Source organism: Diabrotica undecimpunctata, chromosome 6 (assembly GCF_040954645.1).
Source record: "Diabrotica undecimpunctata isolate CICGRU chromosome 6, icDiaUnde3, whole genome shotgun sequence".
NCBI classification, from domain to species: Eukaryota; Metazoa; Arthropoda; class Insecta; order Coleoptera; family Chrysomelidae; genus Diabrotica; species Diabrotica undecimpunctata.
In genome coordinates, this window is record NC_092808.1 from 115,107,734 (window position 1) to 115,132,950 (window position 25,217).

A 25,217-nucleotide genomic window follows, 5' to 3' on the forward strand; every position below is an offset into this window, starting at 1 on the left:
AAATATATAAAAAACCCCAACAGAGAGAAGGAATTCAAAGCATTCTATAAGAAAGTTAACATCAACAGAAAAGAATTAAAGGCAACCACAAGATAATGCAGAAGTCAGAATGGCGACCTATTAACAGCAAGGAAAGATGTATTAAATGGGTGGAATACTTTAACCAGGCACTTAATATAGAGGAAGAAGAAGCAAACCTGGAAGACGAAAGAGATGAGGTAAGGGGAATAGACGAGAGGGAAGAGGAACCACCAAAGATTCTTGAAGTTAAAGGTGCAGTTAAAAAACTAGCCAGAAACAAATCACCCGGAATAGATAATCGTCAGCTTAACTATATAAAGAAGGTGGCCATAATACCATAATGGCATTATAGCAGCTTATAAAAGAAATATGGACACAGAAATCCCTCCCCAATGAATGGAATATTAAAGTACACAAAAAAGAAGATATCTTTGAATGCTCTAACCACAGAGGAATTACGCTTCTAAATGCAGCGTGTAAAATATTTTCCACAGTACTATGTCACCGTATGGCACCATAATTTTGCAGAGCGGATAGTAGGAAAATACCAGGCGAGTTTCAGAGGTGGTAAATCGGCAACTCATCAGATTACAACCCTGAAACAAATTTTGGAAAAACACTGGAATATGGCATTGATACTCATCACATATTTATAGACTATAGACTACAAAGCAGCCTACGACTCTGTGAATAAAAGAGAAATGTTCAAAGCAGTGAAAGAGCTAGGAATACCAAATAAGCTGGTAAATTTATTAAAACTAACTCTTAAAAACGTTGAATGTAGAGTACGAATTCAGGAAGAACTGTCTGAATCTTTTAAACAAATAACGGGCTGCGCCAGGGAGACACTCTTTCCTATATACTGTTTAATCTGGCTCTGGAAAAAGTAATATATGTGCCATAAATCACAATCACTGGTTCAGTATATAATAAATCAGTGCAAATCCTGATCTATGCTGATGATATCAATATTGTTGGGAGAATGGAAAACGCTGTACGAGAGGCGTATGTAGCAATAAAAGAATCAGCTACAAAAATGGGTTTAATAATAAACACCAACAAAACGAAGTATATGAAAATAAGCACGCAACTACAAATCCTACGACCTCTTGTTATAGAAAACGACGTCATCGAGGCAGTGAATAAATTTGTATACCTGGGAGCGCTGCTTAATACTGAAAATACTACTACCGCAGAGATAAACGGCAGAATTTGCACGATAAACAGATTCTGTTTTGGGCTCAATCTCCTTCTTAAAGCAAAAATAAAAGTAAATAAATATAAGGTTGAATGCTCGAATAAATGAACTTTGATCAAATAAAAGGCATATATCGAGCACAGTTTAATTTAATCTTGCCCAAGTACTTTCGATCCCTAGATCATCTTCAGGGGCATCTGAAATAAGCCAAGAAACGTTTTTTTATAACTAAAGAAATTGATTAACTTCGATAAAAAAAGTTTATGGTTGATAAGAGTTTTTTTGGTTTAGACTTCCTGCACTGAGCACATCCATATTAATTTTATAGTTCTACCATTGACTGTGGGTTCAACTGAACTACTTGGATTACACCACATTTATATACTTTGCTTTCAATTTTGATTTTTAATTTTTAGTATTTTAATTACATAGTCAGATTTCTTCCTTTCTACATTACTGATAGTGTTTGGTAGACCATTTTATTGTAGTCAACTACCCACTGTCTAATATATCGTTTAGTCTTTTTCTTGCATTCTTACTTTACGTCGACTTCAGTTGCTCTCAAACTAACACCCGAATTATTATAGACAGGTTTGAGTGTGAGATCTGGATTATTCAATCTACTTAAAAAATATTCTATATAATTTTATATTTCATCAGTGACCTCCTATAGTAGTGTCAGTTGGACCTTTGGTCAATACTTAGTTTCATAGAATTTTTAAAAGGTGCAGATCACATATCTATGATTGTGACTGCTCATCCAAGCTGTCATTTGTCACATGTCACACCAACATTTCCGTTAGATCGGGAGCGATTCTGTCTCCGGCTTCTGTACGCAATGTAGCTATTCTTCAATAATTTTAAAGTGTTTGTTTGTCCTTTTGTAGTGTAGTGTGTTGTACAATTATATGTTTATGACATTTTATTTTTGTCGGATAGGCCGCAATTGACGAAGTAAGTCTATAAACGTTAATCACATAAAAACTCTTATCAACCATAAACTTCGAGTTTTTATCGAAGTTAATCAATTTCTTTAGTTATAAAAAAACTTTTCTTGGCTTATTTCAGATGCCCCTGAAGATAATCTAGGGATCGAAAGTATTTGGGCAAGATTAAATTAAACTGTGCTCGATATATGCCTTTTATTTGATAAAAAAAAAAATAAATAAAAGTCTACAAAACAATAATTCGCCCAGTTCTAACATATGGTTCAGAGACCTGAACTCTACAAGTGGACAAAAGATAATGAAAACATGTTAGGATCTTTCGAAAGAAAAGTACTAAGGCAAATCTATGGAGCAATGAATGACAATTCTGGTATATAGAATATACCAGGAACCTTCTTCTTCTCATTGCACCGTCTTCTTTCGAAGGTTGGCGATCCAAATGGCAATTGTAGTTTTGGAAACTGCTGCGCGAAAGATCTCTGCGGATGAGCGGTCGAACTTCTGTACTTTTCCTTCCAGTATAACTTGAAGTAATTCATATCTTTCGCCTCTCAACACATGACCCAAGTATTGCATTTTCCTCTCTTTGATTATTCTTAATAATTCTTTTTGTTTACACATGCGACGAAGTACCTCAACATTAGTAACTCTTTGTACCCATGGATTGTACCAAGAACCTAATATCGTAAAACATATTTAGATAGGACGTCTGAGGTGGATAGGGCATATAATGCGGATGGAACAAAATTACCTAGCTAGAAAAACGCTGCTTGATAGACCCATTGGTCGGAGAAGAAGAGGAAGACCAAGAGCAATGTTCCTTGATAACATCGATAAAGACATAAGAAATATGGGAATACGTGCTTGGCGGAGAAAGGTGATGGATAGGGTCGAGTGTAGAGAAATTCTTGAGGAGGCTAGGACCCACGCAGGGTTGTAAAGCCAGAATGATGATGATTCGATCATTAGTAGTATCTGGATTTACATATTTAAAGCCACTAAATAAATGGGTAAAAACCCTTTAAATATAGGTAAATTAACTTTAAATTACATATTTGATGTTAAAAAACCAGGATGTTTAAGTTATAAACGGAAAAAGCTACATGTAGCGTAGGACTCCACTGGAGTTGCTAGTCCTTAGACGAAGTCCTCAGAGACACAGTTTTCTCATGGCTTTGTTCGATATAATAATATCAGAAACAATAGTACAACAGTAGATCGTGTAGCAAGTATCACTGCGGCGATTCTTCATTTTTTTTTAATAATGATTCAGCGTTTTTTTTAAATCTAATGCTGTTGTTGCTTTGTTGAGGTCAGGTATGTATTTTGCATGCGTGAAAGCGTGAGATGTCTTATGCCGCTCTAGCAGCACTTGTCGGTGTGGTTGTTCCTCATCAGTTTTCTAAAGATAAGCCGGAACTGCAGCTATGTTGGCATTGGATAAGTGTGCACCATTAGTGAAAACATGATAATTCTTATGTCGCTTTAGCAGCACATTTTCTATCACTGTTCATTAGTTTTTCGAAGACTTTTTGGCGGTTTTCTAAAGACTAAAATACGATGCATCTATTTTTCATTCATCTATTTTCAAAAATAAATATAATCGTTCACTTAACTGTAAATTAGTGCGCTTGACGTTAACTTAACACCTGAATCTAATAACTTCAGAAGGCTAGAGTTTCAGAATAATAGTTTTTCAGACCTAGGTCCTATTGACTTTTCTAATCTAGGCTCTGAGAACTCTTCCTCTTCTTCTTCTTCTTCTTCTAATGGCGTTACAACCCTTTGTGAGTCTTGGCCTGCTTAACAATGTTCTTCCATTCTGCCCTGTCGGATACTTTCCTTCGCCACTGCCTGATGTTCATGGTTTTAAGATCCCTCTCTACGTCGTCTATCCATCTTTTACGGGGCCTTCCTCTTGTTCTGTTTCCTTGGGGCTTCCATCTCTGGACTACTTTTACAGCTCGATTATCTGGCATTCTTTCTATGTGACCAAGCCAGTTTAGCCTTTGTGACTTTACAAATCTGACAATATCTGCGCTCTGCATTAGTTCATCCAGCTCGTGGTTCATTTTAATTCTCCACGAACTATCGCTGCATTGGGTTGGTCCAAATATCTTCCTTAGTATTTTGCGCTCAAATATTCTCAGTTGATTTTCATCAGTGGTTGAGAGGGTCCACGTTTCACATCCATATGTGACCACTGGTCTAATTACTGTTTTGTAGATTCTCAGCTTAGACTCACGATTCAGTAACTTACTTTTCATTAAGTCTTTGTATGCATAAAAGCACTTATTACCGCTAAGAATCCGTGCTTGTATTTCTTGACTGATGTTGTTGTTGTCATTTATTATTGAGCCTAGGTAGGGAAAAGTGGAGGCATATTTGTAGGTATGGTTGTCTACCTTCAGATTCTCATGTTCATTCGATTTTGTGTACTCCATATATTTTGTTTTGCTTTCATTTATATATAGACCAAACATAGCAGTTTCTCTTTTCAGTTCTATAACTTTTTCGCTTAATACCCTTTTGTTGCGGCTTATTATGGCAACATCATCCGCATATGCGCATATTTGCATAGATCTTGTATTAATACAGCCGTTTATATCCAGTTTTCCAACAACAGCTTCTAAAGTTAGATTAAAAAGTGTTGTTGATAAGGCATCCCCTTGTCTAACTCCATTTTCAATATCAAATGCCTGCATCATATCTCCATCTATTCTCATCATAGCTTTGGAATCCTCCAGAGTCATTCGTATAAGTTTAACCAACTTATTGGTTATCCCTAACATAGATAGTTGCTTTAACATCTTTTGTCGATCTACTCCATCAAACGCCTGTTTGAAATCGATATACAAGTTGTAAATAGGTATGTTATATTCAACACATTTTTCATGTATACCTCTTAACATATGTATTTGGTCTATAGTTGACCTCTTTGGTCTGAAGCCACATTGGTATTCACCAATAATCTCCTCCGAAAACGATTCCAGGCGGCTGTATATAATTCCTGATAATATCTTGTAGATGACATTTAAAACTGTTATGCCCCTATAATTTTTGCAGAGTCGTTTGTCTCCCTCTTTGTACATAGGAAGTATGATTCCCACTTTCTAATCTTCTGGGATGACTTCTAGTGTCCATATGCGGTCGATTAGTTTATGGATACGCCTCCATAGCGCATATCCACCATTCTTTATCAGTTCTGCAGTTATTCCATCTGTGCCAGGTGCTTTGTTATTTTTTAGATGTTTTATGACGTTTATCGTTTCTTCCAATGTTGGCTGATCAACTAGTTGTTCTGCTGTGTGGTGAATTATCTCTTCATCTTCGTTTTGTTCTTTTTCTGGGTTTAACAGCTCTTGAAAATGCTCCTTCCACCTTTTCATTATTTCATCTTTCTCGCTGATAATTGCCCCATTTTTGTCCTTGCAAACTGTTGATCTTGTTATGTATCCTTGGGTGCATTGCTTGATTTTCTTGTAAAATTTTCTAGCCTCTCTTCTGTTATTATAATCTGTAATTTGTTGTATTTTTCTATTTAACATTTCTCTCTTTTTCCTTCTGCATATTTTCTTTGCATCTTTTCTGAGTTCTTCATATGCCTTTCTATTCGATCGGGAATCCCTTTGTAGACATTTCTGTCTAGCTATATTTTTGCTATTTATTACTTGTTGGCAATCTTGGTCAAACCATTCCTCGTTTCTTTGGCTTGAGGTTTCACCTAATGTTTCCTTTGCCATATTTGTAATTGTCGTTTTGATGATATTCCATTCTTCTTCAATGTTGTTTTGTTCTCCTCTTTCATTTAATATTACTTTTATTTTCTGCTGGTGCTCATTCTTCTTTTTAGGATTTTTAAACATATATGTATTCCATTTTCTTTGTTTGGCTCCTTTCTCTTTTCTTACCATTGATATTCTTTGTTTTATCTTCGATATAACCAAGAAATGGTCCGAATCGCAATTTGCGCCTCTATATGTTCTAACATCTGTTACGGAGGTTGCCCACCGCTTAGATATTAATATGTGATCAATTTGATTAAATTTATTAGTACCAGGTATCATCCAGGTTCCTTTATGAATATTTTTATGAGGAAAACACGTACTAACAACTCTTGGTTCTCAGGCTCTGAGAACTATCATTAACCAAATTTCGTTTAATTTGACTGAAGCCGGTTTTCCATAATGACAGTTGCGGAGTCCTTTAGCCAGATTATCTCTATATAAGTTCACTGCCAAGACCCGATTTAACTTTTCGCCTCTCTACTCATCTAGAAAGTCTAGAAGTTGGTAGTTTTTTTCATAGGTTTCTTTAACTTAATCTAATATAAATGTAGATATTGCCTAATCATTTGGTTTAGCATTTTAACAATATTGCAGAAATTGAAAATAAACATATTGAACAGAAACAAATTTCAATGGTAAAAAACTTTGATAGAGATGAAATAAGTATAATGTATTCGGGTCGAAAAATATTTTGAACGTTTCTAGAAAAACACACTTATACACAAGGACTTTTCTTTTTATAACTATTATAGATAGATTAACTAGATAGATTAAAAAACATCAGAGGAAATAAAGAATCTCTTGAGATTAGTGTTTACATTTACGTGAAATTGACAATTAGTTAATCTTGATGGACAAACTATAAAGAACACGAACATTTGTGAAAATCAACGGAAATATTATAATAAGAAAAAAAATCTTTTTTTATATTTATTTTTTGGTGGATAAATTTTAAGATGTTTATAGATATTACAAAAATTATAGTTTAAATTTGGTTGATGTAAATTTTCTAATTAAAAAAATGACTTTCTTTTCCCAGAAGTTTGTAAACGTTCGTTATACAGATTATTCATGCAGTTGCCTGCAAGTGAATTAAAATTCGTACAGTTATGAATTTTCATGTAGTATGGCAACTGTGCTATTTGCCTGTGCACGTGCGCTGAAAAGATTTAAACGCGTATGGCGCGAGACTGAACCCCACTTCAAGTCCGAAAATATACTTTTAACCATTGTTGAAAAGCCAAAAGTCTGATTCTCTCGGCGCGCTCTATTTTCAGTTTTAGTTGCTCTTCACGCCGTTGTAGTCGCGCGTCATTTCCGAATTTGATTTTCACGTTAAATAAAAATATATATCAAAATAAAAAAAAATCCGAGTTCATGGAAAAACAAGACGAAGTGTCCATAACGAAAGTTTCTGTCAAGAAAGAAAATTTAAATGACGATATCAAGGTAAGTGCTGTATGTGATAAAAATAGTGTGTTTGTTTAGGAAATATAAGGCGACCAAATGTGTGATCAAGTGATTCGCTCATTTATTTTTTCTGATGATCTTGCGCGTGTTTCGTTACATCATGGAAAGATGAGAATACAATATTTATGTCTCTCAAGCCTGTCACTGACTTTTAACTTTTTAAAAATATCAGATTTTTCTGCATTCAACTTGAGCAGAATAAAACAATAATTTTATTCAAAAGCAACTTTGATGTTTACAGTTTAATTCGTTAACTAGTATATATATATACATTATATATATATATATATATATATATATATATATATATATATATATATATATATATATATATATATATATATATATATATATATATACATTATATATACAGAGTATGATACAATATGAATGTCTTGTCAAATAGGATGTCCTTAAACAACTTAGAACTTTCAACCACTATAAAACCTTTATAAATGTCATATATTATTTTATTAAGTTAAAATAACAATAAGATCGAGGGCAGGGGCTACTTTCAACCACTATAAAACCTTTATAAATATCATATATTATTTTATTAAGTTGAAATAACACTAAGATCGAGGGCAGGGGCTTCTATACTACCAACGAAAATTATTTTGCAAAATATTCTTACTATGAGATGTATATCATTTTACTGTCGATATCAGTTTATTCTAATAAAAATATTCCTTGAATACATATTATGCTATTTATAATAAAAATGTTTGCTTGTTTAAGAAATATAAGACGATCAAATGTGCGATCAAGTTATCCTCTTATTTATTTTTTCTGATCTTGCACGGATCGTAGAAATATGATAACATTTTTATAAACTTGTCATTGACTTCGAAACTTATACTTTTTCAAAATATCAGAATTACTGTATTCAACTAGAGCAGAATAAAATAATTACAGTAGTTACTTTATTTTTGTCCGGACTCTGATTTTTAATTGAAGTAATGAGGTTCCCTATCCCGTAGTGAGCTGTGTCTATTGCAGCATCCGTAGATCGTTGAGGGCTTTATCCGTATGCATATATATATATATATATATATATATATATATATATATATATATATATATATATATATATATATATATATATATATATATACATATCATCCAGCTTTCTCCGTCCAAAGTTGAACATAGGCCTCACCTAATTTCTTCCAGTTTTTCGGTCTTGAGCTCCTGCAGCTTATTTACAGCGATTCTTTTGACGTCGTCTGTCTACTTCTGGTGGTCTACGTCTGCTTATTCTGTCAGTTCGTGGTCTTCACAGTGTAATTTTTTGAATTCACAACCCGTCATTCATTCTGGCCACATGGCCCGGCCAGTTCCACTTCAGTCATGCTAATGCGCTCTATGACATCTATGACGCCTTTCCTTTTTCTATTTTCTTCGTTTCTAGCTCTGTCCCTGAGAGGCAGTCCACGTAACGAGCGTTCCATTGTCTTTGGACTACTCTAAGTTTGGTTGCTGTAGCCTGGGTTAAGGAAAGTGTTTCGGCGCCGTAAGTCATGACTCGAAGCACACATTGGTCGAACGTCTTTTTTTTAAATATTTTTTAAATATGTTGCTTTTGAAGATGTCTGATAGAGCTCGATATGCGGGAGATGCTAAAGTGATTCTTTGATTTGTCATTTATTGTGTCTTCCAATATTTATGTTCAAACCAATTTCATTACAGGCGGCATCTAACTCAGTAAGCATCTTTCCAATCTCTTTTAAGTTATCTGTTATCAGAGCAATGTGGTCCGCAAATCGTAGGTGGGAGAGCATTTCGCCGTCGACATTAATTCTTTTGGTATCCCACTACAATTTTTTGACAGCATGTTCCAGAACTGCCGTAGAGTTTGGGAGATAACGTGTGTCCTTGCCTAATTCTTCTTTTGATTTTTATACATTTTGCATCTCTGTGTAATCTTAAAGTCATGGTTGCATTATTGTGTATGTTCTCGATTTGATAATGTATGCGACTTTCCTCCAATGCTTCTATTACGCTGTTAATTTGACAGAGCTTTGGTAGCTGAATCGGATATATGAATATCTGAGAAATTGTGAACAACAGTAGAAGGTTGTTGATTCGAAATGGGCTTTGGATTTTGTTGAGAAATAAGTTGGTCCAGTTTGCTTTTCTGAGGTTGGGTTTTGTTGTCAGAAATGTGTTGTGCTTTTTGGTGAGAAAGACAATCGAAAGTGTCCAATATTTTCCCAATATCTAAATGTCCCATATATCCCAATTTTTCTGTCACTTCTCTTTCAATTCCAACTGAGAAAATTATTTGTCAAACTGAAGAAGCCATTTCTCATCTTCCTTCCGACCAAGCCGAAGTTGCCAGACAAGATGTCGCCAGAATTCTCCGTACTTCCAAACCCCCACCGTCAAATATCAGTCTTTCAGAAAGACGCGCTCTCAAAGAACTTTATAACAACCCTAACATCGCCATCATTCCAGCCGGCAAAGATAATGCCACCGTCATTCTTAATTCTTCTAAATATTTCGACAAAATGTTCGAACTTCTCTATTCCACAGAATACAAACGCGTCCCAAACGATCCCACCACCTATCTAGAAAAAAACGACCAAATCCATCATAAATAAGTCTACTCTACCTTCAGACATCAAAAAATCTCTTATACCCAGAGAAAAATCATCCCGAATTCCAAAGATATACGGCCTTCCAAAAATCCATAAGCCCAATGTCCCCCTAAGACCCATAGTCAGTGCATACAACTGACCAACTCAGAAATTGGCAAAACATCTCACTTTATCCTTACAACCATTAGTCGAAAAAGCTTCTTCCTTTGTCAAAAACTCTTTTCATTTTATTGATCTTCTGAAAAACTCATATATACTAGTTAGTTTTGACATTGTTTCTTTGTTCACCAACATTCCCATCGATGAAACCATTTCCATCTTGGACTCTAAACATCAAATCCCCCAAGACACACCATCTCTTGCTTGTCTAATACATACTTTTCATTCCAAAATCATTTCTATCGTCAAATCAAAGGTGCCCCAATGGGATCCTCCTCTCTCCCGTAATAGCTGATATTTTCATGGATCATTTCGAAACAGCAGCCCTGCCCTCATCAAATCTCAAACCCACCTGCTGGTTACGGTACGTTGATGACACCTTTGTCATTTGGCCCCATGGTAAAGACACATTAGATCTCTTCCTCTCTCACCTGAATGGAATACATCCTAGTATTCAATTCACGATGGAAGTTGAGTCTGAAGCATCTTTGCCATTCCTTGATGTTCTTATTCAGAAAAAGCCACCTCACAGTTTTTCTTATTTCGTGTATCGGAAACTCACTCATACAAACCGTTATCTTAATGCCCAGTCACATACATCATCACCGCGCCCAACTCAATTCAGTTGTCAATACTCTCATCTCTCGTTCCATAAGACTTAGCGATAGCAATCATAGGTCATCCGAAATCAATTCAATAAGGCAAACACTCTTACAAAACGGCTACCACAAAACCCAAATCAATAAGAGCATTCAAAAACAACTAAACCCCATTCCATCCAAAAAAGAAACCTTGCCGCCGGATCAACCCAAAATCTTTCTACCTTTTATTAAAGGTGTCACTGGCAAGATCAGTAGAACTCTTCTTCCTCTAAACATCAAAACCATCTTCACTACTCACTCCAAGTTTGTTAAATCTCGTCAGATCCATAAAAGACCAAATCCCTAATGAAGACCATGGTGTCTACGAGATACCTTGTTCCAGTTGCCCACGTACATACATAGGACAGACAAACCGACGAATCTATAACCGTATTTACGAACATACTATATCAGTCAAACATTCCGATACTATTTCAGCCCTAGACCAACATCATATTGAGACAGGCCACAAAATAGATTTCGAAAAAGCAAAAACCATAGCCCCCATCCGCTCCTTAAAATCAAGAATCATCCGTGAAGCTATCGAAATTGAAAAACGGCCTAACAACTTAAATACGCCCGATGACGCTTAACAACTACCGGCAACATGGCGACCCCTGCTTCAGCGACTTCCTGCCCACACCGCTCAGGCCACGTCAGCTCAGACCACGTCAGCGCATACCGTTCCCGCGCATAATGAGGAGTAGGTAGATTAAGACCCTGAACTCGAACGGAACCGTATCACTTTTGATAATGGCTCCAAAATGGGTGCCGAAACGTCGAGTTTTCAATTCTCAACGCGGTTCTTCCCGAGAACTTAGTAATTTTCATGCATCTGGCCGCGGAAATTTATCCGAACATATCCGAATTTATTTCGTTGTATTGTTATATAAAGTTTTCAATGCTTAGTTATATCTTTTGGACAATAATTCTGTAGTACCTAGATTCTTAATAAAGAAAATAAAGCAAATAAAGTTTAAACGTAAGTAGTGTAATTTATACCAAAGGTTCAAATGTACTGCTTTATCCATTTTGACATTGGATATATCTAGAATAACCTGGATAAATCAAGTAGTTATCAATCCTATTTGCCTTTTTTCCAGACAATTTGGATAATACACAAAGTACCCGGGTAAAACTGGTTTTACCCGGGTACTACCTTTAACATCCTTAAATCAAGAGGAATAAAGACAATATTTTATCCTCAAAAAAAAAACTTTCATCTCTTGTTCGATCAATAAAAGGCAACATTTAAAAATGAACAACACGGAGTTTATGAAATTCCTTGTGCAGACTGCTTCCAATCTTATAGAGGCCAAACAAAAATATGTAAAAACCAAAAATTTTGCTATTTTGCTACTGCATAAATTGTGCTTAAATAATTAAATAATTTGTTTAAATTAACTAAATATGTCTTTTATTAGTAGGTATTAACTTAATATAGTTTTTTTTTCAAGTAAAAAAGAATACAAAAAGTAGAAAAAGCTGGCGATAGAAAATTCTATTACCTGTCATTTTGACTGCTCCGGTGCTTCTAGCTATGCAAAAATGCTGGTGCTTCTTGTGTTAAACTTACAATTTGACCTGAAGTTACTTACAGTAGTAAAGCAGAAACTTTTCTTTTTAAAAATATCTCATTTTTGATAATATCTACTGTTATTTACGAAAATCTCTAGTTCCTACAAAAAGTTATATTTATGTAATACTATTTTCATTATTGTATTTTTATTGCTTAGTTACCATGTAAATAATAGTGTATTTTATATTAAAAATAAGTACACTTTATCGCACGAGCGAGTATTGAAAAGACAGAAAAAGAGTGTTTTTCATAACTTATTAATAAGCTTTACTAATAAAGTAACAAGAGATGATTTAAAGCATTTTATATACGTATAAATGTCTAGTTAAGATTATTTTAGTCACATAAAACTGAAAATGTGAGTAATTGCAAAACTTTTCAGCATTTTATTTCAAACTTAATAGATTTTCCTAGGAACAAATTTTATTAAATATTTAAATTGTGGATGCAATAATAGACCTAGGATTAATATACTCGTAATAGCCTTAGTTTCCTTGTTTATTTTTCGATGAGTTAATACGGTTTCTTCGTAATCTTTTCTGCATCTCCTCGGCAGCCTCCCCCTCTGTGCTTTCCAGCAGGTTTTCCTCTAGCGCATTTATCGGTAATCTTCGTTTCCCGATATTTCGATGATTTATCGTAATATGCTGTTATAGTTTGTAGAAGTAAACCTTGGTACCTTCAGTACCTTCAAAATAGAAATGAAAAGAATATATAACACTAAAGATTTCCTAAATTACGAGTTAAATTATATTTTTTACCAAATAGAAAAAGAAAAATGTGAAATAAAAAATAAACAAAATATAAACCCTAGTTTATATTATTCAGGTCTTGTTACAAAATTATGGCTTTTTGCTTTATTTTGAAGTATATTCCAAAAAATTAAGTTAAAACATAGAGAAAATGTGATTACAGTGAGAAGAAATCATACTAACTACAAAATGACAAGCGAATTATACTTTAAGAAGGTTTCCGCACTGATTCGACGGGAGTTGATTCTAGGACGTCTTGATACTCATCAGGAAGTTCGTTTCCAGTCAAGTGTAGAAGTTTGGCTGGAAAGAACCGAACTTTGGTGAAGGGTGAAGCGGACGCTATTTTCTTTGAGAGGTCTCCATGTCGATGGTAACCGGATGCCGTCATCTCTTTTATTGAGACAATTTGGCCTTTTTTTATCTCTAAGGCTATCTCTTTTTTATCTCTATGGCAGGGGAGGATGAACACGAAAATGTAAGGCTTCCCAGGTCATCAACCCACGAAATTCTTACCAATATTTAAACACTAATAGAGAAAAAGTGTGAGTGATAAAAGTGAGAAAAAATCTATACTTGGTATGTTTGAAGGGGGAAAGATACACAACATCATTCAAGAAATGAAAAGACTAAATATCGACGTGATGGGAATCAGATGAGATGGCCAGGCTCGATACAGTGCTGTGTGGATGAGCGTATAGTATATTATGCGGGAAATGATAAACCACATCACTGGAATGGCGTAGCAGTGATTCTGAGTAAAAGGGTCGCTGGTGTTGTGATTAGCGTGATACCTCTCTCTGATAGAGTCATTCTGATGAAGCTGCAGACCCGTTAATACGAACATCATTCAAATTTATGTTCGAGGAGTTCTACGCACTTATACAAAAAACACTAAAATATACCAAGAAGAACGAGCTTACCATCATCATGGGTGATTTCAATGCCAAAGTTGGCAAAAGCAGAATAGAATACATCGTCGGACAATACGGCTTAGGCGAGAAAAACGAAAGGGGAGACGGGCTTATCCAATTTTGTCGGGAAGAAAATTTTACGATTGCTAACACCTGGTTTAGACTTCCCCCGAGACGACTTTATACGTGGAAGTCACCTGCAGATACAACCAACAATATAATCAGAAACCAGATAGACTTTATTCTCATTAACAAAAGATTCAAGAACAGCTTGGCTTAGCCTTAACCTTCCCAAGAGCAGATGTCTCATCGCCTATTAGTGGGCCAGATATAACTCAAACTAAAGAAACTCATCAAAAGTAAACCTAAACAGAACCTGGATTATGACACTCTAAAAGACCCCGTAGTTCGTCAGAACGTAAGACATGTAATGAGAGAAAAACTAGAAACCGCTAGACAACAAGAACAGAGTGTAGAACAAAAATGGAGTTATATCAAAGACTTCATGCTAAATGCGGGAAAAGAACATCTGGGAAAGAAAACAAGAGTAAAAAATAAAGAATGGATGAGTGATGACATTCTGCAGATGATGGACCAAAGGAGATTAATGAAAAACAGGGACGAGAAAAAATACCAAGAAATCAACCAAACAATTAAAAAAGAAATACGAAGAGCCAAGGAGACATGGATGCAAGAAAAATGTAAACTAATCGAAGAGCTCCAAGTGAAACACGATCATATAAATATTCACCGAAAGATTTGAGAAGCCACTGGTCAATACAAGAGGAGAAACACACACCTCCTCATAAACAAAGACGGGAACCTGACGATGACAGTTAAGGAGAAGTTGGTGACCTGGAAAATGTACATCGAAGAACTTTTCTGGGACTACCGAGGTAACCTTCCAGAATTAAATTGCACGAAAGAGCCGTCAATACTATAAAGCGAGGTGAAAGCAGCTTTAAAACAGTCTAAGAATAGTAAGCCTACAGGTCCGGGCGAAATACCCGTTGAACCTATTAAGGTGATGAGTGAAGTGAGCACGACGGAGTAAACTGAACTGTTTAACGCCATATACGACTCAGGTAGTATCCCAGAGGAATGGCTATTGTCTATATTTGTAACACTCCAAAAAAAATGATCTGCGAAAACTTGCGAAGATTTCCAAACTATCAGCCTTATGAGTCATGCACTAAAGATTTTTCTTAAAATCATACATGCCAGAATTTACAAGAAATGTGAAGAAAATGTCGGTGAAATGCAATTGGGATTCCGCAATTCCATGGATACACGTGAAGCACTTTTCACCTTACAAAGTCCTACTTCAGAGCTGCCGCGATGTCAGTTGTGATGGCTATATTTGTTTTATTGACTACGTAAAGGCATTTGACCGTTGTCAGCTCCAGAAGATGGTCGTCGCCCTACAAAGAGTAGGATTGGATAAGAATGAATTTATACTGGAACCAGCGTGCTCAAGTCAAGATCAAAGACCAGCTGACCGACCAAGTGAAGATCAAGGAGTAAGGCAAGGCTAAGTGCTCTCGCCGAATCTTTTCAATATATACTCTGAGGAAATTTTTACTGCAGCTTTCACAAACCTAGAGATGGGAATCCGAGTGAACGGTGAATACATCAATAATATCCGCTACACCGATGACACTGTGTTACCATCAACCAGCCTAAATCATCTACAAGCCTTACTAGACCGAGTGAGAACTGTGAGCGTAACATACAGATTAGACCTTAATATTAAGAAAACTAAATTCAGTGTTGTCAGCTGTGCAAATTTAGATTCCGGGGCACTAGCAGGTAGCAAAGAGATCCAGAGAGTCGACAGATTCATTTACCTAGGAACTACCCTCAACTCACAATAAGACTACGCTCAAGAGATTTAACAAGTTGAGATCCTTGCTGTGCTGCAGTGATCTCAGTTTGGAAACGAAGATGCAGATAGTGAGGTGCTGCATTCTTCAAGTGTTACTATATGGAGTTGAAGCCTGAACCCTGACGCAAGCCATAGAAAAGCGGATTGAAGCCTTCGAAATGTGGATCTACAGGAGGATACTAAAAATATCGTATGTGGACCATGCCACCAACGTTGAGGTCCTACAGCGCATGATAAAAGAAAAAGAAGTGCTTAATTTAGTGAAACAACGTAAGGTTGAGTACCTCGGCCACGTGATGCGGAACGAAGAAAAATATCGAATTCTTCAACTCGTTTGGGATGACCTCCGCGTAGCTGTTTCGCAGAGCAGTCAACAAAACCATGATAGCCTTGATAATCGCCAACATCCGGACCTAATAAGGCACTGAAGAAGAAGAAGAAGAAAACTATCTCTTTTATTGAGACACTTTGGCTTTTTTTTTATCTCTATGGCTTCTCGAATAATTCTTGGCTTTAATAAGCGTATTGAGGATATGGTTCTGGAATTTTTAAAATCAATTTTGTCACCTGAAATTTAATCGGAATTGCGAAAAGAAATGGAATTTTCATAAATCATATTTTGGATTCGACGATTTATGACAAATTTCACATATTTTATTTTTGTTGTAGTTCCCTATTTGGCATTGCCTACGTTTATTATTTGATTGCTTTGTTGAACCCTTAGGATTTGTAGCCTTTGATTTTGTCCTGACCTTAGTCATATGATCTTGTCACAATTCTTCTGCTAACTGAAGTAGGAGATTCCTCATATAGAATCCAAGCATTTATTCCTGTCATATCTATAATAAAAAAAAACTTGCAACGACCATCTTCTTGAAGCTGATTTGGTTGAATACTGTCTGGCCATCTGATCTGCAACGTCTACTACGTATTTTGTGTGGTTGTAGTAGTTAGGTAATGGTTTCCGGTTTCTTCTTGTTAGCTGTATCCATTTCGATATTATTTGAGTGTAGAGAACTCAACACTAGAACATTTTTGTTCGTTTTTCCCTGGTACACTATTATCGTCAAGTCTTCGTGTTTGAAATTTTTGTTTTGTACAATTTCATCTTTTCGTTTTTTATTTACGGCGGAAGAAAGGATTTCTTGCTTGATTTATTGTTTCAACAATGCTGGTAGCCTTCTTTCGTAATTCTTTTGCCAACTTTATAGACGTAAAGAAATTATCTGTCGCGACATTTCTTCCTTTATTTATAAATGGCCCCATTACACGGTTAACTACATGTTCCCCTAGAAGTTAATTGACTGGTCGTTGCATATCGTTCTCCAGGTAAGAAAATCTGTTCAATATATATTTAGACTAGACATTAGCTGCACCCCAGAATTTAATTCCAAACTTATCGATTTTGTTCACCATATACTGGGTAAAGCGGCATCTTGCCTTCGTGGGAAAAAGCTGTTCGTCGATAGATATATTTTGGACAGGTGTATAGCATAACATGCAATTATCTATAAATAGGTTCCATACCCCCTGACGCAAGTTCAAATTTATCGATCAGATCTGATACTCCTCATATCAAAACGGATAAAGCTCATTATTTGTGTAAATTTGTTTCTAGACATCGTCTCTTGAAAAAAATTTGGACACCATGTACCAGATCACAGTATCTTTATGCTAACATTTCGTGCTATATAAGCTCCCCTAACTTACAGTAAGGGTATATGCTTCGATTTCTTCAATCGAAATTTGACAATTTTCATCTTTGAGTTGCCTTCTACCTTCAGCAATAGTACATGATTTTGTGTTACGAAGTATGCGTTTATCAATCAACAGCCTCCATGCACTAGCTGCAGAATCTCCAATAATGCTTCTCTTAGCATTAGACGTTTGTTCAGCAGCTTCCTTTAGAACATTTTGACTGGTACTTCAAAATGAACAAGATACATTACTATGTAGTCATAAAAATATTATATAAGTGAATACATAAATAGAAGCTACTGTTGAATATAATATAGTTGCTAACCTGGTGAACTAGCGCTGTTGTCAAGTAATTCCCATATTATGGTGTCCCTTAATTGCTTCCGCGAATTCTTCTTACTCGGTAATTCTTTCTGAAGGGGTATTGGAAACTAAATTTAAAGTTGAAGCAGAGGTACTGGGCAATTCCTTAACCTCAACTTTATCTTCAGAATCGCTACCCGATGAATGCCCTTGATCAATTTTATCAGTTATCGTCATCTACATTACCGGATATGTCTTCTTAACATAACCAACCCTACTTCAAATTTATTATCTGATGAATTCTGTAAACACTCGAACAATTCCTGCTCTGTTAAATATCAACGAGACATGATAACAGCATAAAGGAAAAAAATCACAGTGAAAGTCAAAATACAGATTGAACATGCACTTGCAAAGAGCACACTCAAACTAACTAACAATTTTCGATGCATTTTATACAGAAAATAAGTAAAAACTTACCAGAAAAGTAGAATAATCCGTCATAAGGACCGCATTTTTCTAGGTAAACATATTAAGAAAGTAATTACACTAAGTACCTGTTAAAAAGAAATAGATTAAGGAAAAGTCCCAAGCTATCAATTTGTCAAAAATTGTCAAAAAAAAAATGTTAAAAACAGAAAGCGGTTAAAATGTCTGCTCTGGTGCTTCTAGTGTTAAAACGCTCGACTTATTTTTTTACAAGTTTGCCGACATTTACGTGAGTTCTCTCAGATGCTATCTTCTCTTTCTTTTTCGTATCCATCTTTGGTTCTTTATCCCTTATCTAACCACTTTTGTGTTGCTTCTAATATATTTTTGAAGTTATAGTTCTATACGCGCACTTCACGTTGGAAATTTGTATGGGAGTGAATCTGTGAAATCATTACATATGTAAGATAATGAGTAAGAGAGAGACAGAAGATATATTTTCTCTCTCTTCCTCTCTCAAATATAAAAATGTTCCTTTTGTATATATAATTTAATATTATATATATTATATAAAGATATATATTATACATATAATATTATACATATAATAAAATATTTATTAATATTATTATTTATGTGATATGTTTTGTATTATTTATTAAATGTTCATAATTATATTAGTCTTTTGTATTTCAAAATAATAATCTCAATAAATCACTGTATGATCCTGATTGAACTGTCAATTTTGAAATACGTTTGTGTAATGTCCTCGGTAGTATAGTAGTCAGTATCCCCGCCTGTCACGCGGAAGACCGGGGTTCGATTCCCAGTCGGGGAGGATTTTTTTATTAATATTATTACATTATTGTCATTTTTCAATACTTATGGATATTGCATTTTAATTTGTATTGTATTATTATATGGAATTATGTTGCACTGTATTGTAGTGTATTTTTTTTATGTATATTATTGTCATTTTTAAATACTTATAAATATTGCAGTTTAATTTGTATTGTATTATTATATTAATAACAAAATAAATAATGAATTTTACTGCAGAGTATGTATAAAAAAATTTTTGCATTCAACACCTTTCATACATATATGAAAATAAAAATATACATTTTCATCAAAATATTGATTCAATCCTTCATTGTTAGTAAGTTGTTATTAATTCTGTTTCTCTTTCTACTATGTCTTACCTATAGAATTACATATGTAATGATTGTGCAGATTGACTCTCAAATAAATTTGTAACGGCGAATGCGTGTATAGAAGTGTAACTTCCACCGGCAGTCCCACTGGACTGCCAAACCCGTTTTTTTATTATGTATTGTGTATGTATTTTGACAATTTCTTCTGCCATACTTAATTGATAAATGTCTTGAATATGTCTATAAATGACTATTACCTCTATAGATCAGGGTGGATCTGTTTTGAAAATATTTAAAAATTATTAAAAACATCGTTTTTTTTTCTACTTTCCTTGCTTATAACTTTAAAACTATGTATTTATTTTGGAGCAAAGTCGCAATGAAATAAAATAGTGATAATTAAATTTTCTATAAGATACGGCTGGTTAATAATATTTTAATTTTTTACCCTTGCTGCAAAATAGCAGCAAATGAATACAAAAAAGGGAAAAATAAGAATATTCTTATTCAATGTTTTCAACCGCTTAGTGTATATAAAACAGTCCAACAAATTATATCAATAGATTTCGCATAATAATGTTGAAATTTATATTTAAAAGAAAGTAAAATTCTTTAAAATCTTGCAAAACTCAAATTAAACCATATAGGGGTTTGCCTGTTTTTTTACTTATAAAAGAGCACTTCATCTATCCTACGCACTTTATGGAATTGAAATCGGATTATTTGGGCGGCATCAGATTTTTGTTAAAATTGTAAAACAATTTTTTGGCTTATGAACAAACAGAATATCTCGGTAACTTTTAGTTTGAATTAAATACAGGAAACGGTATTGGAAAAAAGCTCAAAGAGACGCTTCATTAAACAAAAAAAAGTTGAATTACGAGCAGTTGTTCCTGAGATACATACAGTCAAAATTAACCGGCATTTGTGAAAAAGTTATAAACAATAGCATGGTAATCTTTGAACCGTTACCCTTATCTTTCGTAGCTCTTTCTTAATAAAAATTTTTATATCTTTAAGATATTCTTAACATATTTTATAATAACAAAAACTATCGGTATTTCGCGTGAGAAAAACCAAAAATATTTAGAATTGAAGAAAATTGAATTTTAAAGTTCGTCAATATGTAAAAAAATATATTTTCTCGACTTACGATGAAGTATTTTTTTTAATCCGTTGTAACTCTAAGAGAGAAATCTAAATAACGCTTTACCACATCTTAAAGGTGCTTTAATTTTATTATAAATAAATTTATTTATTTACAATAAAATAAAACTACATATTTTTTCCCATTTTGTAGATTATTTTTAGAAAAATTTTCCAAACGTGTCTTTTTTAACGCTCGAAATATACATATTTTCATTTGAAAGCTATATTACCATATTAAAGAATAGGTGGATATTGAGGTCTTTAGGCGCGATTTTTCGAGCTAGACGGCGGCGCAGCCGGAGTGCTCGAAATAGAGCAAGTGTTTTAAAGACCAGTTATCCACGAATACTTCACGCTATTTTTTTTATTGGTACACTTTGAAATCGTGTATTATTACTACAAAAATTGAAATAAGAGCTGATAATGTAAAATGGTTGAATTTGTTATGTACATCAGTATACCTTTCGTTATTATAGAAATGGGAAAAACAAAAATTAATTTACAATCTGCCACATCAGATTAATTGTTATTACTGGTTGTATATTGCTTAAGAGAAGAATGAGAAGAATGTTTCAGAAATTATTGAAAGTGACATTAATGAAAGTACAACCCCATTGGCTTCCGAGAATGTCGGTATGTAGTATTAATTTGAGCAGCATTTTTTCTGATTTAAAAAACGGAAGTACACATATTTCAAACAATACCAACTTTACTTTTCACATTTATTTAAAAGATTAAGATTTCCAAATATTTAAATAAGCTTTTGAAATATTTGTTAGTAATATTTGATTCATATTTTATTTATTTGACGTTACAAGTTATGTACTCCTGTCAGGTCAGATAAATATTTAAAACTGTTGATGTTGCCATTGTCACTTTAAAACATGCGCGTTTTTGAAAGTTGAATTAGCCATAAACACGCTACGGCGTACTTTAAATAACCACAATGGGGTATCAATAAAAAAAATTATTTAAACAATTTTTGTTGTGTGCGTACCCGGTTACCCGGGTGCCAACCACGACACATTTTTTCATGTAAGTTGATTAAAAATTAAAATTTCGCTTTGAACACCCGAATCGTCGTTATTGCAAGGCGATGGTGCATTTTGAGATATTTCAGAATTTTTTTAAGCACAAATAATTAAGTTCAAATTATACATATGAAGCGGACACACCCGGGTACCTGGGTACCCACCATAGAAAAATTTAATTTTGAGTAATTTATTTGGTTCATGCATATGAAATGGATTGGGTAATAATAATAATGAAAATTTATGTAAAAAACCAAAGAAAAGATTTATTTATTGGATTCTAAACACTTACCAAAGGTTACTGCATCATCATCGCAGATAGGCTTATCACATTCGAAGCAAGCCTTTCGTGTTTTCCTTCTCTTCTTGATTGTTTGTAACAAATATGGCAGGAACCGATTACTTTCTTTCTTCCTGATGCATCTCTTTGAATCGCCGGACCTGAAGCAGCCTCCACAGGATTTACTGGCCGACCGATAACACTTTCAATAGCGATCTTGGTGCTATAATTTCTCATCATTTTAATGATACGACATCGATCTTCTATTGTTGGCGTTGGTTTTTTTTGCAACATCTTATTATTTTTATAATAAATGAGGTATGAAGCTAGTGAGGCAATATCTAGCATGTTAAAAAACACGACTACTGCCCATCACAAAGTGCAACGTTGTGTGGTATATCTACTAATCATTTGGTCCATAGTGTCGACGCCAGCTTTATATTTATTGTAATCTGTGATAACATGGGGCTTCTTTTTAGCATCATCTTTCACAGCCATGTTGGAATGCATCGTTGATAACAGTATAACTGCTTTATTTTTTTTTTTTTTTCGGTACGTAGGAGCACATTGTTACTTTTTCATGCAATCCAAATGCCAAAGGTAGTAGAGCATACTTCTCTCGAACAGGTAAACAGGGTCTCTCTTCTCGCCTAGGGGCCCATCAAGGCATTTTTTTTAAAGACATACAACACTAGGCCACGGTAAGAAAGGAATTTGACAATTGGGTTAAAAACAAAGGTTACGTTATTAACTAATGTATTATTATTTACATGGTTATTTTACTATCTTTTAAAAACATAACTAAGGAATCATACACTGCTCTCTGGGACGACTGGAGAGAAATTCTTGAGGAGGAGAGGACACACGTAGGGTTGTAAAGCCGGAATGATGATGATGATGATTAAAAAAATAGAGAATATTTGTATTTAGAGCGTTAAAAGGTACACGTTGGGTAAATTTTCATAAAACAAGTCTAAAACATAGGAAAAACTATGTAGTTTTATTTATTTAATTTAAATTTATCTAAGTTATAAATAAATTTATTTATTTATGACAAAATTAAAACATCTTTAGGATTTGCTAATGAGTTATTTAGGTTGGTTTGTCTCTTTAAGTTACGAGTCATATAAAAAAAGAAGAAAATTGCTTCATTGGAAGCCAAGAAAATACATTTTTTTACGTATACCGATTTTGAACTTTGAAATTAAATTTTCTTCATCCTAGTTGATTTGGTATTTTTCACGCGCAAAACCGATCGTTACTGTTATTACAATATGTATTATGAATATCTTGAAGATATAAAAATTTTAATATAATCAAAGATTGATTAAAATAGTTTAATTAGTGAAATTAGGTGGACTGTTTTATTATATAATAAAGATTCTTTAAGCGAATTATAAAGGTCCAAGGTGCAATCCAAGCGGTCGAAAAACATTAAATAAGAACATGCTTGTTTTCCTCCCTTTTGTTGGATTTATTGTTATTTTACAGCAACGGTAAAAAAATTATTACATTTTTAACTAGTCGAATCTTATAACTAAATTCCATTATCCCAATTTTATTTCATTACGAATTTGCTCCAAAATAAATCGTTTTAACGATATAAGAAAGAAAAGTAGAAAAAAAAAGATTCATTTAAATTGTTTATAAAAATTGGTACTTATCTATATACATCTACCGGACTATACATATGTAGGGAAGAGTGGGGCACATTCGGCCTGTGGGCAGATTCACCCAATGTAAAATTTTAAATAAGCAAAATTTTGTGCGGATCTTTCACTAGAAATGTGTCAACAGTGTATCCGCACAGTAGTTGTTACTTAAGCTGCAGTAAACAGTGTCCAAAAATTTGTTTTGATTTTTGTGTTTTTTCGAGCTAAAGGTAAGTTTTTTTTTTAATTGTTTTCATTTTCCAATTTTAGGTAGTTGTTGTCCGCATATTTTTGTAAAAATTACACATATTAGGTTTCAAATCTCTAGTTTTAGAAGATGCATTGACATAACCTCTTAGACAAGGGGCTTATAATAAATTTTTCATACTTGCAAGTCGGGTGGGGTACTTACGGCCGTCTGTATGGGGTACATTCGGTATTCGGCCTATTGTGACCCACAACATAATTAAATAGTATTTTTAGTTATTGTGTTGATATTTTTGTATTGCAGATGGTTAGAACTTACAAAAATAAGACAAATCGAGCAAATATGAGTGAGCAGAGCATAAAAAATGCTCTAAAAAATATTTTTTCCGATAATATGTCCCAAAGAGAAGCAGCCAGGTTTTTCAGTTTAAAAAGACAAACTTTGCAATCGCATATAAAAAAATATTACAAACAATGGCGGCTGAAGAGTTTTTACAAAAGTGTAATGATGATGGATACGAGAGCGAAAGTAAAGAAAAAGCAGGTTAGTTTGTTGTGTAATTTTTTTAATTTGGTAGGCTGGTTATAACAATTTTACTTTTTTTATTTACATAAATAAATATATATTATTGTTTTATATAAGTACGCCTCAAGAAGTGTATTTTCTTCCTTACAAGAAAACATGCTGGTGAGTTACATATAGCAGCGTTCTAATATGAATTATGACTTAACCTACGAACAAATAGGCTGCGAATATTTAGGGAGCTGTGATATTAACAAAGGGCAGGAGGGAACTGGCTACTTGGCTGTAGGAAAAGACTCTCTGATTTATCTTTAAGAAAGCCGGAAAGCACAAGTCTGGCAAGAGGTCTTGGATTTAATAAAACAAGAGTAGACATTTTTTTTTAATTACAAGACCGTGTTACAAAAATATGATTTTAGCCTTGATAGAATCTTTAACTTGAACCAAACAGGTGTAGCAACAGTCCTCCCTGCTACAAAGATCGTAGTACCAAAGGGTAAGAAGAAAATAAGTCTAGTGTAGTTGACCGAAAGAGGTGAACTGGGAACAGTTGTCGGGATTATAAGCGCCATAGGAAATGCGTTTCCACCAGTTTACTTATTTCCTAGAATAAGAAATATCAAGGATTATTTAAATGAGGCATCGTGTTTAAGTGCTGCATTTGGAAATAAGACTGGGTGGGTGCATAAAGATCTTTTTATTAAAACCCTAGAGCACGTTGCCCAGCACAGAAAATAAAATATTGTTGCTTCTGGATAAGCACGAATCACACACTAGCCTGGATGCGATACTTTATGCACGAGATTATAGAATAGGGATGCTTTCGTTCCCTCCGCA

General features: G+C 34.2%; 1 protein-coding gene across 2 annotated transcripts in view; it reads left to right on the plus strand.

Moving 5' to 3' along the window:
* The first annotated feature begins 7,179 nt into the window (after positions 1–7,179).
* Positions 7,180–25,217, plus strand: part of LOC140443772 (uncharacterized) — a 126,075-nt gene continuing 108,037 nt past the window's right edge. For both annotated transcript variants that reach the window (XR_011951262.1, XM_072535205.1), the window contains exon 1: positions 7,180–7,403. Coding sequence is in view for 1 of the 2 variants with exons in the window: in XM_072535205.1 (XP_072391306.1) it covers positions 7,332–7,403 (72 nt within the window). In the remaining variant the exon portion in view is untranslated. The remainder of the gene's footprint in view (positions 7,404–25,217) is intronic.